Here is a 16,353-nt window from a genome sequence, read left to right as displayed (position 1 = left end):
GTTCCTTAATCTTAATTATGCAAATTCTCATGACCATTGATCAACAACCACTGACCAAAACCCACTAATCAAAGCCCACTGATCAATGGCCATGAGTACCATTCACAGAGTTGGGAAATGCCTGCAATCACAGCATTGTAAGATGATGAAAGACGTTACATCTCTCTTCACTTCTTTCACCATCTTACAATGCTTTGATTGCAGCCATTCCCCAACTCTCTGTGAATGGTACTCATGGCCACCCCTCCCCTGCAGCTGAGCCACAAACCAATAGGCCTTTTACCTTTACTGTTTCACACAAGATCAACAAGGGACTGTACACAATTTAGACTTTTTCAATGCAGGATATTTTATTAGTTTAACAGGAGGAAACTAATTGCCAAGTCAAACAATAATAAAAATCACAGAATCAAATCACTTGAATTATACTCTGATTAACCTACTCTGAGCAAAGGCTGATTTTGTTCTGATCTTTCAGAGGAGAGATGCTGAGGAGAGAACGGGTACATCCAGAACTTATCTCTGTGTTCCATGCTGATAATAATAGTCCAAAAGTCAGATATGACTGCATAAGAGGAGCTGTTAACAGTACTGCCAATGAAAGAACACACATGAGGAGAGGACATTTTTCAGTCTTTCAAAAAGTTTATTGACAAAACCCAGCTCCCAGGACATAAGGTGGTGTCCATCACCGCAGATGGAGAGCTTGTGATGGTTGGCCGCTCAATGCCAGGTGCAGGGAGGATGATGCTTACCTGAACTTCCTCAATTACCACTGCATAATACACCAACAAGTGTTATGCACCAAAATGCTCAACATGAAAGACATAATGCATTTGGCAACGAAGATCAGCTGTTCCATTTGTGCCAAATATCTTGAAAGATGGCTATTTTGTTTTTGTTTTTCTGGAGCCAGTTGCAACATTCATGTGCTACCCTTTTTAAGAAGATGCTGAGGTTGATTTACTCACATCAAAAATTGCAACACTTTTTCACCTGAACTTTTCTGGAGTGGATGAGATTTTGACACTACAGGCCAATATTCTGCTTAAGTCCAGGGCTCATGGACAGTTCTCAGAACCATCGTCCAGGATGAGACAACAAACAACAAACGTGAAGAAAAAGCAAACATTTGCTTACATAGAATATATAATTACCAGGAAAATTAGCACACATAAACGAGATGAGGTATGACTGTTATGCTCTCTATTTCTAAAGCTGAGCATAATAAAAAATCCTGCCAAACCTTTCCATTGCATTTTTAGATTGCACTTCACAACCTAGTTTGATTTGTTCAAACTGTATGTCTGTCCAGACAGAAACAAAACACATCACCAAAAAGAGAGGAAGAGAAAAAAAAATCAAGGCTATCATATTGTCCTTGCATGCAGCCTGCAATATTTAATATTTTGTCCTGCTAGAATGATTCTCCAAGAATCTGGATAAATATTTCTTATTAAAAAAGTAAGGGACTCACAGAAATCTTCATCCTCCTTTTTATTTGTTTAAAAATGTTTTAACCTTGGTGGAGCAGTTAAATTTAAAAAGAAAAATCCTTTTAGGATGTGGATCTGTCTTAAAAATTCCACATTTCCTTTACTGCAATGACAGATCAGCACCGTGACCAGTTGAAACTTTTAACATATTGAGACACAAATTGTATGCATGTTGTTACCCTCTTTGTGAAATGGCCTTGTAATTTGTAATATACAGTTGCATATTAAAATACTAATGGCTGTTAATGGCAGTTCATTTTGTTCTCCTTCGGACATTATATTCAACAGGATCCAGTGTTATGGTGGAACACAATTAAATGAATAATATCAAAGATTCTGTTGTAGCTGTTTGATATAATTTGCCACTGTGGCTGAGCCAATCTTTTGATTGAAAGGATTATGGGTAGCTATTGCTTCATTGTGAGACCAATTGTATGAGACTGAGATTGTATGAGGTCACATTTAGACTACTAGGGCAGAGATGAATTGCATTCAAAGTACCACAGTGATGTGCTTAATTAAAATACAGTAGATCAGGCATAAAGTAATAATATCACAAGAAGGGAACATAGGCAATTGAAACATTTTAGCCATAATCTGAGTTGTCATAAGCATTTCTTAGCATTCGTACTTCTCTCAATGAGGGAAATAACTAAAATAGGAAAGGCGCATTTAATATTAACAAATCGCCTGCCTTCATGCACCAGTGTTTATGAAAAAAACAATTATTTATCAAGTCAAACAGAAGGTAACGTTAAAGCTGACCAGTAAATAACAAGGTCCTGAGTTAGATGATGCAGAAAATTTAACTGCAAAGTGAATTACTAAGGCCATGACCACAGGCACAGTTTGCCACTGGACAAAGCAGGAAACTGCTTGGGACCACAAGCCAGTACAGTCTCCCAAGGGTTGACAAATTACAACTGTGGCAATATGCAAAGTTTGAAGTAACAATGGGAAAGACTTGATCCCACTAAACTGGCCCTACCTGACCCCACTCAGTCCAAGTGGCATCCATGCCTCTATTTAAGCAAGCTAAAGACAACAATATATGTAACTCAGTGAATTTTTTAAATTCCTGAGTCACAAAAGAAAGAAGAAAGAAGAGCAAGAAGGAAAAAAAGCAAGACAGTGGTGAATGAAGCAGATAATGACTAAATATAATCCTAAATAGTCTCGTCTAGCCTTAACTGTGGGGGAGAGATACTTGCGATGCAGTGTAGTGTAAATTTTGCATTGAAAAGGAAAGCAACTGCTCACACATAAAGCAGTTAATATTTTTTAGTTAGTTGGATGGCTCCCGCACAATCAATTATATGAAGCATTAGCTCAGTGGATTCGTATTTCATGTTTAACATTCATATAATTTCTTGACTGGCTAAAAAGTTAGCTTTAGTTTGTGTATTAATCACCTTCAGTGGATGTTCTGTAGGAAAGGGTCCTAACCCTAAGTGACCTGCATTTGGGATCTGTGAGTCTATTTTATAGATTGATGTGCTAAAACCTTGAATTTTGTTCTTCTTTGATGCCTGTATTTAGGTTTTACATGAAGCACACAAAAAAGTATATAAATACCACACAATGCTGTGGAGGTTATAAGGATATAATATTGCTGACAATGACAGCCTATCTTAACAGTAGCCTAATTTAAGAATTAAATTCAATCTGAAATCACACAGACAGCCTCTGTATTTATTCTGTTAAATAGAGCTTACTTGTCAGGTAGGACATACTTGTCTTCATTTATCCTCAGTGTTGGGAAGGTTACTTTTAAAATGTATTCCACTACAGATTACAGAATACATGCCCCAAAATGTACTTTGTAACGTATTCCATTACGTTACTCAATGAGAGTAACGTATTCTGAATACTTACTTTATATATTACTTTACTTTATATATTATCATGCTTTTTACAGCTACATGAATGTACTGTTGCTGTGTGATTTCTTACTATTACTGAAGACTACTTGCCATACCAATACCAACTAGATTTTTAAATCTTAATATAAAATGAGTAACAGTAGGGTGGACATTAGGTAGGGCTGCACTTTTTGCAACGATCTTATATAGAAAACTATTCCGCACATTTATAAAACAGGTCCGTGGCTCCGAACCGTAAAGGCGTAAAACTGTAAAGGGACCTCTGGCTAATACGTCGGGTTCCGTGTCGGGCTTGTAGCCAAAAACTAGCTTTAGTTTGTTGTCTGGGTCAACTTTGTTAGTGAGAGACAGATAGATGCGTTGAAAGGCTGCTCCAACGGAACTAATTGTTTCGGAGGAAAACACGACCAAAGTGTACAATCTACTCTTAATAGCTTACTTAGAACTGGGCTCGTCAGGCACTCTTCTTGGCTGGAGTTGTTAATATTATATTTACATGCTTCCATCTCCCGTTTCTGCTCGGTGACAACTCATACTCATACATTCTCCTTTTTCTCCCTCCCTCGCGCTCACAGACACATAACCGGTATGGCAGTCCATTCTCTCTGCGGCACAGACTACACTGCCTATGAGGCTACATTCTTTAGGGCTATGCCTGTAACACTCTGCCTATTTCCTTCATATTAAATAACTTTTGTGAATAATTTAAAAAAAAATTTCTTCACGTCATTATGCAGGCTGCAAGTAGAGGTGACATGGGCCATGAGATTGAGACACAGGCATTAGAGCCTCTTAATGCGTGTTTTGTTTGGGTTTCCATCGGCGTGGAATTACCAAAAATAGAGAGGGCATAGCCTAACCTAACATATGAAACAAGAAAATACTGCCGTGTAATCCATTTATTTCAACAAAGTAACTGTATTCTGAATACCACCTTTTTAAACGGTAACTGTAACAGAATACAGTTACTCATATTTTGTATTTTAAATACGTAATGGTACATGTATTCCATTACTCCCCAACACTGTTTATTATCCTTTGCTGTAGTGATCTACTTGACTGACAACAAATGATGTGTGAAGCTTAACCCAAGTCTGACACGAATAGTTTCCTGTCATTGCGAGTGAGCTCGAGTGAGCTGTAGGGATGAGAATTGAGAATTGTTAGTCTGCCTTCTTATCGATCTTGCTTATCTGTTCTTGCACAGTTGCTACAATCAGCTTATTTCAGTTTGTGTGTTGGATGAGGAAAAACAGTGGTGAAGTCTACAGTGTGGATATGGACAATACTTTTAGTTGTTGTTGTACAAAAATGATGAAAGCATGATGGTTCTGTGTAAACTGAATCCAAGACAGAAACAACCGCATTATACTCCTAACACAACTTCAGCTCATGCTAACATGCTAACGCTAAGCTAGCCAAGAACCCACAGTGACGTAAAAGGTGAATCAATGCTGATAGCAGCCCAGCAGCCACAGCCTGAACTTCAACAGGTAACAAACTGATGAGCAGTCAGGCTGCACCATCCATTTCAATCGGTTCATGTTTCAATTGTACAGGGTGGGCCATTTATATGGATACACCGTAATAAAGTGGGAATGGTTGGTGATATTAAAGTCCTGTTTGTGGCACATTAGTATATGTGAGGGGGCAAACTCCTCAAGATGGGTGGTGACCATGGTGGCCATTTAGAAGTCGGCCATCTTGGATACAACTTTTGTTTTTTCAGTAGGAAGAGGGCCATGTGACACATCAAACTTATTGGTAATGTCACAAGAAAAACAATGGTGTGCTTGGTTTCACGTAACTTTATTCTTTCATGAGTTATTTACAAGTTTCTGACCACTTATAAAATGTGTTCAATGTGCTGCCCATTGTGTTGGATTGTCAATGCAACCCTCTTCTCCCACTCTTCACACACTGATAGCAACACCGCAGGAGAAATGCAAGCACAGGCATCCAGTATCCGTAGTTTCAGGTGCTGCACATCTCGTATCTTCACACCATAGACAATTGCCTTCAGATGACCCCAAATATAAAAGTCTAAGCGGGTCAGATCGGGAGACCTTGGGGCAATTCAACTGGCCCACGACGACCAATCTACTTTCCAGGAAACTGTAAATCTAGGAATGCTCAGACCTGGCACCCATAATGTGGTGGTGCACCATCTTGCTGGAAAAACTCAGGGAACGTGCCAGCTTCAGTGCATAAAGAGGGAAACACATCATCATGTAGCAATTTCAAATATCCAGTGGCCTTGAGGTTTCCATTAATGAAGAATGGACCCACTATTGTTGTACCCCATATACTACACCAAACCACATTGTTCCAACAGTCTTGGAGGGATCCATCCAATGTGGGTTAGTGTCAGACCAATAGCGGTGGTTTTGTTTGTTAACTTCACCATTCACATAAAAGTTTACCTCATCACTGAACAAAATCTTCTGCGTGAACTGAGGGTCCTGTTCCAATTTTTGTTTTGCCCATTCTGCAAATTCTGTGCGCCGATCTGGGTCATCCTCGTTGAGATGCTGCAGTAGCTGGAGTTTGTAAGGGTGCCATTTGTGAGTAGCTAATTTGCTCTTTCTGGACTTCAGCTCAGCATTCAATCATATCATCCCAGAGATCCTGGTCCAGAAACTGTCTCACCTGGGACTCTCCACCCCCATCTGCCTCTGGATCAAGGACTTCCTGACAAATAGACCACAGTCTGTCAGACTCGGCCCCCACCGGTCCAGCACCATCACACTCAGCACCGGGTCTCCACAAGGATGTGTTTTGAGTCCCCTCCTGTTTATGCTCTACACATCCGACTGCTCCCCTACCCATCTCTCAAACACCATCATAAAGTTCGCGGATGACACCGCAGTGGTTGGACTCATCTCAAGGAGGGATGAGTCGGACTACAGAGATGAGGTCAACAGACTGACTGAGTGGTGTTCAGTTAACAACCTCCAACTGAACACCACGAAAACTAAAGAACTTATCTTGGACTTCAGGAAGGGCAGAGCAGACCCGGCCCCACTTTACATTCACGGGAGCTGTGTGGAGAGGGTACACTCCATGAGGTTTCTGGGCGTGCAGATATCTGATGACCTCTCCTGGACTGCAAATACTACGGCGGTGGTTAAAAAGGCCCAGCAGCGTCTCCACTTTCTGAGAGTGCTCAGGAGGAACAACCTGGAGAGCTTACAGAGCCACCATAGAGAGCATCCTAACGTACGGCATAACAACATGGTATGCAGGGTGCTCAGCTGCGGACAGGAAAGTACTGCAGAGGGTCATCAACACAGCCCAGAAGATCACTGGCTGCTGTCTGCCCAGCCTGGAGGTCACTGCAAACTCTCGGTACCTCAGCAGAGCTGGCAATATCATCAAGGACCACTCTCACCCCAGCAACCAACTGTTTGAACTATTACCGTCAGGCCGACGGTACAGGTCACATAGAACCAGGACAAACAGATTCAGGGATAGCTTCTTTCCCAGAGCTATCACCGTAGTAAATAAGCACAAAAACAATTGAACCTATTCCATACCGTCACTGTCATTATATTATGCTGCTATTCATACTGTCATTATATTAATGCTGCTATCCTGTATATATTGTACATACTATTGTTTGAGTACTTACGATTGTTTTTTTGTACTTTTTATATTTTACATTTATATTTATTATTGAAACTTGCACCAAGGGAGTGGCACTCCAATTTCGTTGTACTCTGTACAATGACAATAAAGGCTATTCTATTCTATTCTATTCTATTCTATTCTATTCTAATATTACTCTTATTTCTCTTTCTGGGTCGCAAAAAAAACTTTTAACATAATTTCAGGTGAGAATGTAGCTGTGTAAACTTCAAGTATCTGAGCCGACCGACACATCATTTTCAAACCCCCGCGGTCTTTCGCTACTCGAGTTAAACATGATATATAAGTCACTTTGATGACCTAAAAATGTTATTGTTTGGCTTTTTCAGTCTTTTATTTGTTCGTGAGTAAATCGGTTTGGCTTTCTCTAGCAGCCTTCTATTCTTTTCTTTTTTTAAACGTTTTTACTATGGTTAGGTTTAGAAAAAGATGGTATCAGATCTCTAGACTAACTTTTTGCCACGGTTGCACTGGTGCGCCTAACTTTTTTCTCAGGTGCACCAGCAGAAAAGTTAAGTGCATCCAGTTTTTTCAACCGTATCGATTAACACTGCAGTTTTACATGTGCACTTTTTTGGGTGGGAATTTGCTTTCCATACAGACAATATTGATTTGTTTGTAAATGATAAACTAACAATCTTGTCAACACAAAGGTCTTTATTTGGAGCACAGTTCTACAAGACGGATAAGTTACTGAAAAAGTGCTTGTGCTTAAAGTGCTTTGGCACTTTGACAAAATTGTAGTTAATGTTAAACTAAATCATCTCGGCCTCTTCTAATGACCTGTTTACTGCTGCCTGCTGCTTAAAGGCAGTGGGGAGCAGAGATGGGCAGTAATATACTGTAATCTGATTACTTTTTCAAGTAACAAGCAAGGGATTACTATTGCAAAAAAGGTAATTAGATTACTGTTACTTTCCCGTAAGTACGCTGCATTACTGCGTTACTAAAACTGTGATTTTTTTCGAGAGTGTCTCATGACAATGATGTAAGCGAGTGCGACGTTCGTGGCAACAGCTGTGTGCAGATCAACAATGGATAATATAACGAGTGTGGCAGAGAGTATGACCGTGCAGCGTTTAAAGCGTGGAAGTACTGACTGTCACGGTCCTGAGTCTGTGGACTCAGTGTTTTTCTGTTTGTATTAGTTATCTTTGTTTTCATGATGTGTTTTGATTCTCTTGGGTTTGATTTCTGTCACTGTATCCCCTAGTTTAGTCCTCGTCTGTTCAGTTTCCTGTTTTACTTTGAAAGTCTGTGTACTATGTCAATGTGTTGAGTTTTGCCTCCCCTTGTCTTGTCATGTCTGATGAGTCCCAGCTGTGCTCTCCTCCTGTTTCACATTCCCTAATCACCTCAGTATGTATTTAAGCCCTGTGTTTTTCCCTGCCAGTTGTTGCGTCCTCCACGTTTGTTGTGTGTGTATCCATGGTCGTCTACCTTCAGCATCTCCTGTCTAGTTAGTTTAAGTTGTTGCTTATGTATCGTCCAAAGGTGACTCTCCAGCAAATAAAGCCGTCGTTTAAGTTAATGTTTTGTCTCCGAGTCCTGCACGTGGGTCCAGCCACCGACAGCCACACAACTCATCGTGACACTGACCTTACTTTGAGTTTGATTCCGTAAAAAGTGACAAAAACACATTTGACTTTATTTATTTTCTGCTGTGTTTTACATGCATTTATTTGAAAGAGTGAGTGTAAACACAAAAAAAACTATTTTATTTTATATGATGGATCATGCAGAAAATAGGTTTAAATGTTAAACAAATTTCTTCCAGTCAGAGAATGTTGCATATAATTTAATGTTTGCTTCATGCCTAAAGTTAAAAGATTAAAACTAATAAAACTAGTTTCAAAAAGAGACTTTTTCATTTGATTACATTTTATATGGTGGATTATGCAGAAAAAATAGAATTGGGCTGAAAGATCTATTGCTTTATTACCTATTCAGGTTGTAAATCATTTTTTAAAAGTAACTAAGTAACTAATTACTTTTGAAAATGAGTAATCAGTAAAGTAACAGGATTACTTTTGAGGGGGAAGTAATCAGTAATTAGTTACTGATTACGTTTTTCAAGTAACTTGACCAACACTGGTGGGGAGAGGGGACACTCGGGAAGTGCATTTTTGAGAGGATGAGGAGCCACCACTTCAGAGTGCATGGTCATTTCCGATCATAGTATTCCATAGTTGTAAAATCTTGCCATCCCCAAAGTGACTGCTCCTCCACTGCTACTTCTACAGAGAAGTAGTGAGTGCAATCTGCAGGGTGTGGTCTTGTAATAGAGAAGACTTAAAGTTGGAGATTACACCCACCATTATCCAGCATCTCTAGTGACAGAAACTAGCAAAGCACCCTTTAAAAAAACACACAAGGGTAAAATTTTGCTGCACGCTTCAAACAGTAAATAGTAAAGCTGCATAAAGGAATGCATTAATTGATGTTAACATAAATGTGGGACCAAAAATTGAATTATCAATGATTTTCAATGGGAAATTTTTGCCTTAGCATCAAATGCCTTGGTTTTTACGTAGCTTTGACATGTTAGGATAATTTAAGGAACTGAGATTACATTTCTAAAACTTTTTTCAAAATTTATATCCGCTAGCAAATGTGAGGAAATCCTCATTCGACGTAGCCAAAATGACATGGAAAAAAAACAAAAAAAAAAAACCCAAAAAGGACAAAATGTCCCTTTAAGTGTTAATACACAGCAATGCCATTACAAATATTTAAAATCATACTTTTAGCGGTTGTCCTGTTAGGACCACTTATCTCTGAGAAGTACTGATGTTAATGAGCTTTGAAAAAGCAAGCCTACGTTTTGATTTTTTAATATTATATTCAAATATATCCATTGCAAAAAAAAATAACAGCTGGGTTAAAAAGTTGAAGCACTGCGTGACCCAGTTATCCAACAATATCTACAGAAAGATTAAAATATTAATGAACACATTCATATTGTTGTTTTTGTTGAACAGCTAGTTGAACTTTGCACAGAGACCTTTTCTGAAAGTGCTGGCTCAGTCTCTACTTGTTCCACTTGACTGATTTATTAACCCAATTTTCCATCACCTCTCCATGATCAGGGATGTCCTTGCTAATAAGTTAAAGGAATACTTTTTCACACTGCACTCTATCTTCTTCACATGCCAAGATAGTTAATAACTGAAAACTAAACTGATATGATGATAAGTCACAGAAGAGCATTTTTGTGGTAATGGTAGCACTGTTTCCTTACACACCGAAGCTCATAATTATAATAATAATAACAATAGATTGCATTTATATAGCGCTTTTCGGGGCCCTCAAAGCGCTTTACAATTCCTCTATTCATTCACTCTCACATTCACACACTGGTCGAGGCAGCTACAGTTGTAGCCATAGCTGCCCTGGGGCAGACTGACAGAAGCGAGGCTGCCATATCGCGCCATCGGCCCCTCTGGCCATCACCAGTAGGCGAAGTGTCTTGCCCAAGGACACAACGACTCGAACCGGCAACCTTCTGGTTACAAGACGAACTGCCAACTCTTGAGCCACAATCGCCCAATTATCCAGAACCAGTACGAGCACAGCCTGTGTCAGCTCATCTAGCACACTAATTTCCCTTCAGTCTCCTGTCAAAGACCAGAAGTTTACATGTGCAAATAACCACAATAAGCTGCTGGCCTCTCAGCTTGACAAGTTCCAGCCATTGTTATAAGCTTTCCCAATGGAGTCCAAGACAGCTAGCTAACTGCAGCCATAAAATTTTAATGATATGAAAGATGGATACAAACAGGTGAGAAACTTTATGACAGAATGTTTAAGATTACTTGGGTACATTTTAACACCTGTATTCAGATTTGATCAGGCATGAAGTTCTTCTGATCGCCATACATCCATACAGACTCAGATTCAAATCCAGGAACTTCTTCCTGTGAGGTATTAACTGTAACTAGAGATGGACCGATCCGATATTACGTATTGGTATCGGTCCAAAACTGACCTAAATTACTGGATCGGATATCGGAGAAAAATAAAAAATGCAATCCGATCCATTAAATATCACGAAAGCACCTCACAAAACTTGCAACACGCCGTAACTCACCTCAGAACGTTAGCACGTCAGAGCCGTATGCATCACGTGATAGAGCGGCTGTGGCATGCGGGACTTGTCGGTGGTCTGGATAGCATTTGGAGCTTCGCTAGCATTTCATCTCCGACAAAGTTATCCCCGAGAGAAGTAAAGCAAGTGTGTAAGTCCATCTCTGAATGTTTGTAAAGCATTCCTGCGTTAAGCTTAACAAACGATATATGGAGCGACTGCCTCTTCTTGCTGCTACTTCAATCATGAAACTGCTTAATGATCAGCTGATCTGCTTTTCTGTCGCGAGTCCGTCTCTCTTGTTTGCTTTTGGCCCACTTTGCACCAGAAAGAGGAAACCAGTGGCTGAACAACGGCAGCACGTTTAACCTTGATAAGCTGTTGTTAGAATTTATTTAATATTACTTTCTACACCAGGATCTTTTTCTACGTAGCTGACGGCTGGTAACTGTGCAGGGGCGGATCTAGCAAAGTTTAGCCAGGTGGGCCGATAGGGCATTAACAGGGAAAAGGGGGCACAAAGACATACTTTTCTTTCTTATTCTCATTTAAAATGTCTAGCTTTTAATAAATAATTATCTGACACCCAAAGTTTTAATTTGATGTAAAATGAATAGAAGTCAATTACTGTATATAGTGACTATTAAGTCTAATATACACTCAACAAAAATATAAACGCAACACCTTTGTTACTGCTCCCATTCCCTATGGGATGGACGTAGAGACCTAAAATTCATTCCAGATACACAATATAACCATCCCTCCCAAACAGTGGTCACAAATCAGTCCAAATGTGTGGTAGTGGGCACATCTGCTATATTGAGATAATCCATCCCACCTCACAGGTGTGCCACATCAGGATGCTGATCTGACATCATGAGTAGTGCACAGGTGTACCTCAGACTGCCCACAACAAAAGGCCACCTTGGAATGTGCAGTTTTTTGCGCTATTGGGGGTCTGGGGACCCAGAACCGGTCAGTATCTGGTGTGACCACCATTTGCCTTATGCAGTGCAACACATCGTCGCATGGAGTCTATCAGATTGTCAGTTGTGGCCTGTGGAATGTTGGTCCACTCCACTTCAATGGATGGATATTCGTGGGAACTGGTACACGCTGTCGTAAACGCCGGTCAAGCACATCCCGAACATGCTCAATGGGTGACATGTCCGGTGAGTATGCTGGCCATGCAAGAACTGGGACATTCTCAGCTGCCATCTGCCCTGAACAATGTGAACCATGATTCATCCGTGAAGCGCACACCTCTCCAACGTGCCAGACGCCATCGAATGTGAGCATTTGCCCACACAAGTCTGTTACGGCGATGAGCTGGAGTCAGGTCAAGACCCCGATGAGGACGACGGGCATGCAGTTGAGCGTCCCTGAGACGGTTTCTGACAGTTTGTGCAGAAATTGTTTGGTTGTGCAAACCAATTGTTCCAGCAGCTGTCTGGGTGGCTGGTCTCAGACGATCTTGGAGGTGAACCTGCTGGATGTGGAGGTCCTGGGCTGGTGTGGTTACACGAGGTCTGCGGTTGTGAGGCCGGTTGGATGTGCTGCCATATTCTCTGAAACGCCTGTGGAGATGGCTTATGGTTGAGAAATGAACATTCAATGCACGGGCGACAGATCTGGTTGACATTCCTGCTGTCAGCATGCCAATTGCACGCTCCCTCATTGCTTGTGGCATCTGTGGCATTTTGCTGTGAGACAAAACTGCACATTCCAGGGTGGCCTTTTGTTGTGGGCAGTCTGAGGTACACCTGTGCACTACTCATGATGTCAGATCAGCATCCTGATGTGGCACACCTGTGAGGTGGGATGGATTATCTCAATATAGCAGATGTGCCCACTACCACACATTTGGACTGATTTGTGACCACTGTTTGGGAGGGATGGTTATATTGTGTATCTGGAATGAATTTTAGGTCTCTACGTCCATCCCATGGGGAATGGGAGCAGTAACAAAGGTGTTGCGTTTATATTTTTGTTGAGTGTATATACCCTAGTAAGCTATAGTACTTTTTCCTTTGGGAAGGTACCATCTGTGCAGTCTGCAATTTTGTTGAAGAAAGATGTTGGATCTATTTAATATTTCTTGAAAAATAATTGATTTCTGTGCATTTTTTTCACACTGCATCAAATTAAGGTTGATTACGTCGATTAAGCATCATGAGGTGGAGCGTGAGGGGTGGTTCCCTATTTTTTATTTTTTTATTTTTGTTGTTGCTGGGAGTTGGAACCCTATTAGTTAGGTTGCTTAATATTTACGCTAAGTACTCTTTAAAATACCAGAATAGGGAGGATGGTGTAGGTTTAAGTTTATTAGATTGATCAGTATTGCTGAACTATGAAATATTTTTTTTTGCATACAGGTATAACAGAATAGCTTTAGTGTAGTTGTTGTTTTAAACTTGAGTATGAACTTATACAAAATGCAGCAAGATATAAAAAAACAGTTTTGTTGATTAAAAAACACTATATCGGATTCATATCGATATCGGCAGATATCCAAATTTATGGTATCGGTATCGGACATAAAAAAGTGGTATCGTGCGATCTCTAACTGTAACACCACTATTACAGCTTATATTAACATTTTAACATGTCTAAGAACAAGGTGAATCTCCTTAGCATGTGGGACTTCTGGGATTTTATAGCAATCTCAAATTAGAGTTTGAACTGCACTTTTGGATCTCAGACTATGAGTGCTGAACATGACAGTAGTGGCAGAAAGCTGTTGTTAACGATTAAAGAATGAAAAACAGAACAGTGGTTTCATTTCTTTTCATTTTTTCCCCAAAATAAGATGAGATTTTGTCAGTTTGCATTTTATCTATTGCTCTCATTGTTATCAGCAAAACTGAGATGCATCCATTCTACTTCATTGTCTAACATCAATTTCATTTTGTTAGCTTGACTATTGACTCAAAATTTATTTACAAAACGTTTGGAACCAGGACCATCTCATTTAAGAAGAAAGCAAGATACAAGATCTGTCACTAAGATCTGAGGCTGGCATATTTGTGGAGAATGGCTTTGCTATTTCATGAGTAACAACCGAGAAAATAAATTTAAAAAATATGTACAATGCCATAAAAAAAAAAGCATTATGTTAATTTTGGTTCCTCAACTGACTAACTGCCAAACTGACAAAATTATTCATACAGTTGTTTTTATCTTAAATGATTACATAAATGCATGTTTGCTAGGATGACATTAATTTCACAGCTTCTTATTTCACAGCTGTAGAGGCCCATTTAGAAAGCTTGCAAATCTGCAGTAAAAATAAATAAAGAAATAAAGAATAATATTCTGGCAAAGACAGAACTTGGGGTTCACTTTCTTACTCAAGGATACTTTGACACACAGACTGGAGCATGCCAGGGATCAAACCACCAACATTCTGATTAGTAGATGACCTGCTCTATCATATTTAATGTAATAAAAGTATAGTAGTGTAGACTAGAAGTGTAGACAAGGAAGGCAACAGAAACTCAAATAACCACTTTGTCATGGTCTGTGAGTTTGTTATAGAAAATATTGTTATCAGGTTTCAGAGCTCAACACAGTACAAAAACAACTTTTGTGATGATTACAAATGATCTTATGTACTGTGACAGTCTCTGTGCTGGTCCTTGTTTGACCTTAGTGCAGCATTCCATACTGTACCATACCACTGTACCATAATAAGTAATTACAGCAATAAACGCATGCTGTAGGTATTAAGGACAGTCTCATTAGAAGGCATAGCATACATTTTTCATTGCTATGCATATGCCACCGAACTTCCTCTATCCATGAAGTCAGAAAACACAAACCAATTAATTAAACTTCAGGTGACCCTGAATCTTTCCTTATGTCATGGTCCTGGGTCTATGGACCCAGTGTTTCGTATTCTGGTTCAATTTCTATTCTTTGATTTAGTGTTATTCTTGGTTCAGTTTCCTTTCTCTTCCTAGTTCATTTGTGTTTCTAGTTCTCTCAGATAATTTATTTGTCTTTAGCTTTTTTTGTTTTGTTTGTTTGTTTGTGTTGAATCTGCGCTTCCACAGGCCCCGCTAGTTTAGAGACTTATTCCTCATGAAGAACAAAAACAAGAACATCTTCAACTGGTCTTTTACTTGCTAGCGAGGGAAGGCTTGGTCGGAACCAGGCTCCTGGAACTCAACGCTCCTCACCTGTCTCCAACCAACTCCTTCAAAGAGCAGCCCTCCTCGTAGCCTTTTATTCCCATGACAGTTACAGTTTACACAACACAAGCACCTCCCCTCGTAAAACCCCCTGTAGGTTCTAAAAGACAAGGCACTATGTGTGTGTATGTGTAAGCACCTGTATGCATGTGTATGCATGTGCAACAACGTGTGTGTGTGTGTGTGTGTGTGTGTGTGTGTGTGTGTGTGTGTGTGTGTGTGTGTGTGAGAGAGTGTGTGTGTCATGGGGGTGCGTTTGTGTAACCTCCTGCTCACCAAAAGGATCATAAAAGCAGGAAGTTTACAAGACAAGAAACAGATCTTTCAGATAGGATGTGCCTATAATGAAGCCTTTTCAGCCTCCCCCCAAAACCAGAGTAGCTGGAGAGGTGGACAGAGACAAAGGAATGTCTTTGATCATCAGTTTGAAACAATGTAGAGATGGTAAGCATAAAAATGACAACAATTCACTTTAACAGCTTTTCTCTCCCTCCATGTTCCTCTCTTGCTCTCTGTGTGTCCCTTGCCTCCCTGCTCCATGCCTTTGCCTTGTCTGTGTTTATCTCCCTTAACAGTTCGCATGTTTTCATTCTTTATCAAGCGTACGTGTCCTTGTCTGAGTTTCAGTCTGTGTGCCACTTCCCGTTTTATTTTGACAGTCCCTCGTCTCATGACCTTGGTGTTCAATTTGCTTCTTCCCCTTATGCTTAATTTGTTCCTGCTGTTCTCCCATGTGGTAATGCTTTCCTTATCACCCCTCTGTGTATATATTGTCTCCCTGTGTTTTCAGCTTTTCTGGTTTCTTAGTTCTTTCCCAGTTTAGGTTATATTTGCATTCTGTTTTTTCTTTTTCACTCATCTTTTCACTTACTATCTGTTTGTACACCTCTCTGCATTTAATTATTACCTATTATTAATCTTTGGTCCTTTTGGTGTGCACAAACTGGCATGGAATCATCCTATTCTCTGTTCCTTCAAAGGCCTTCTGCATCATGCTACTCTGCCAACTAAAAGCCACTGTCGACCAATGCCTCCATGAGGAACAG

The 16,353-nt window shown here is 40.0% G+C and overlaps 1 protein-coding gene across 1 annotated transcript in view; it reads right to left on the bottom strand.

Annotated features, from left to right (window-relative positions):
- LOC146623794 (G2/M phase-specific E3 ubiquitin-protein ligase-like) overlaps positions 1-15,351 on the bottom strand; it is a 34,019-nt gene extending 18,668 nt beyond the window's left edge. The window contains exon 1 of the mRNA XM_085364845.1: positions 15,296-15,351. Coding sequence (XP_085220971.1) covers positions 15,296-15,351 — 56 coding nt within the window. The remainder of the gene's footprint in view (positions 1-15,295) is intronic.
- Between the last annotated feature and the right edge of the window lie 1,002 nt (positions 15,352-16,353).

The sequence above is a fragment of the Diplotaxodon limnothrissa genome, linkage group LG10 (genome assembly GCF_057381915.1).
Source record: "Diplotaxodon limnothrissa isolate DT_005_m linkage group LG10, D_limnothrissa_male_GT1.1, whole genome shotgun sequence".
Lineage (NCBI taxonomy): Eukaryota > Metazoa > Chordata > Actinopteri > Cichliformes > Cichlidae > Diplotaxodon > Diplotaxodon limnothrissa.
This window is presented reverse-complemented; position numbering and strand designations above follow the sequence as displayed.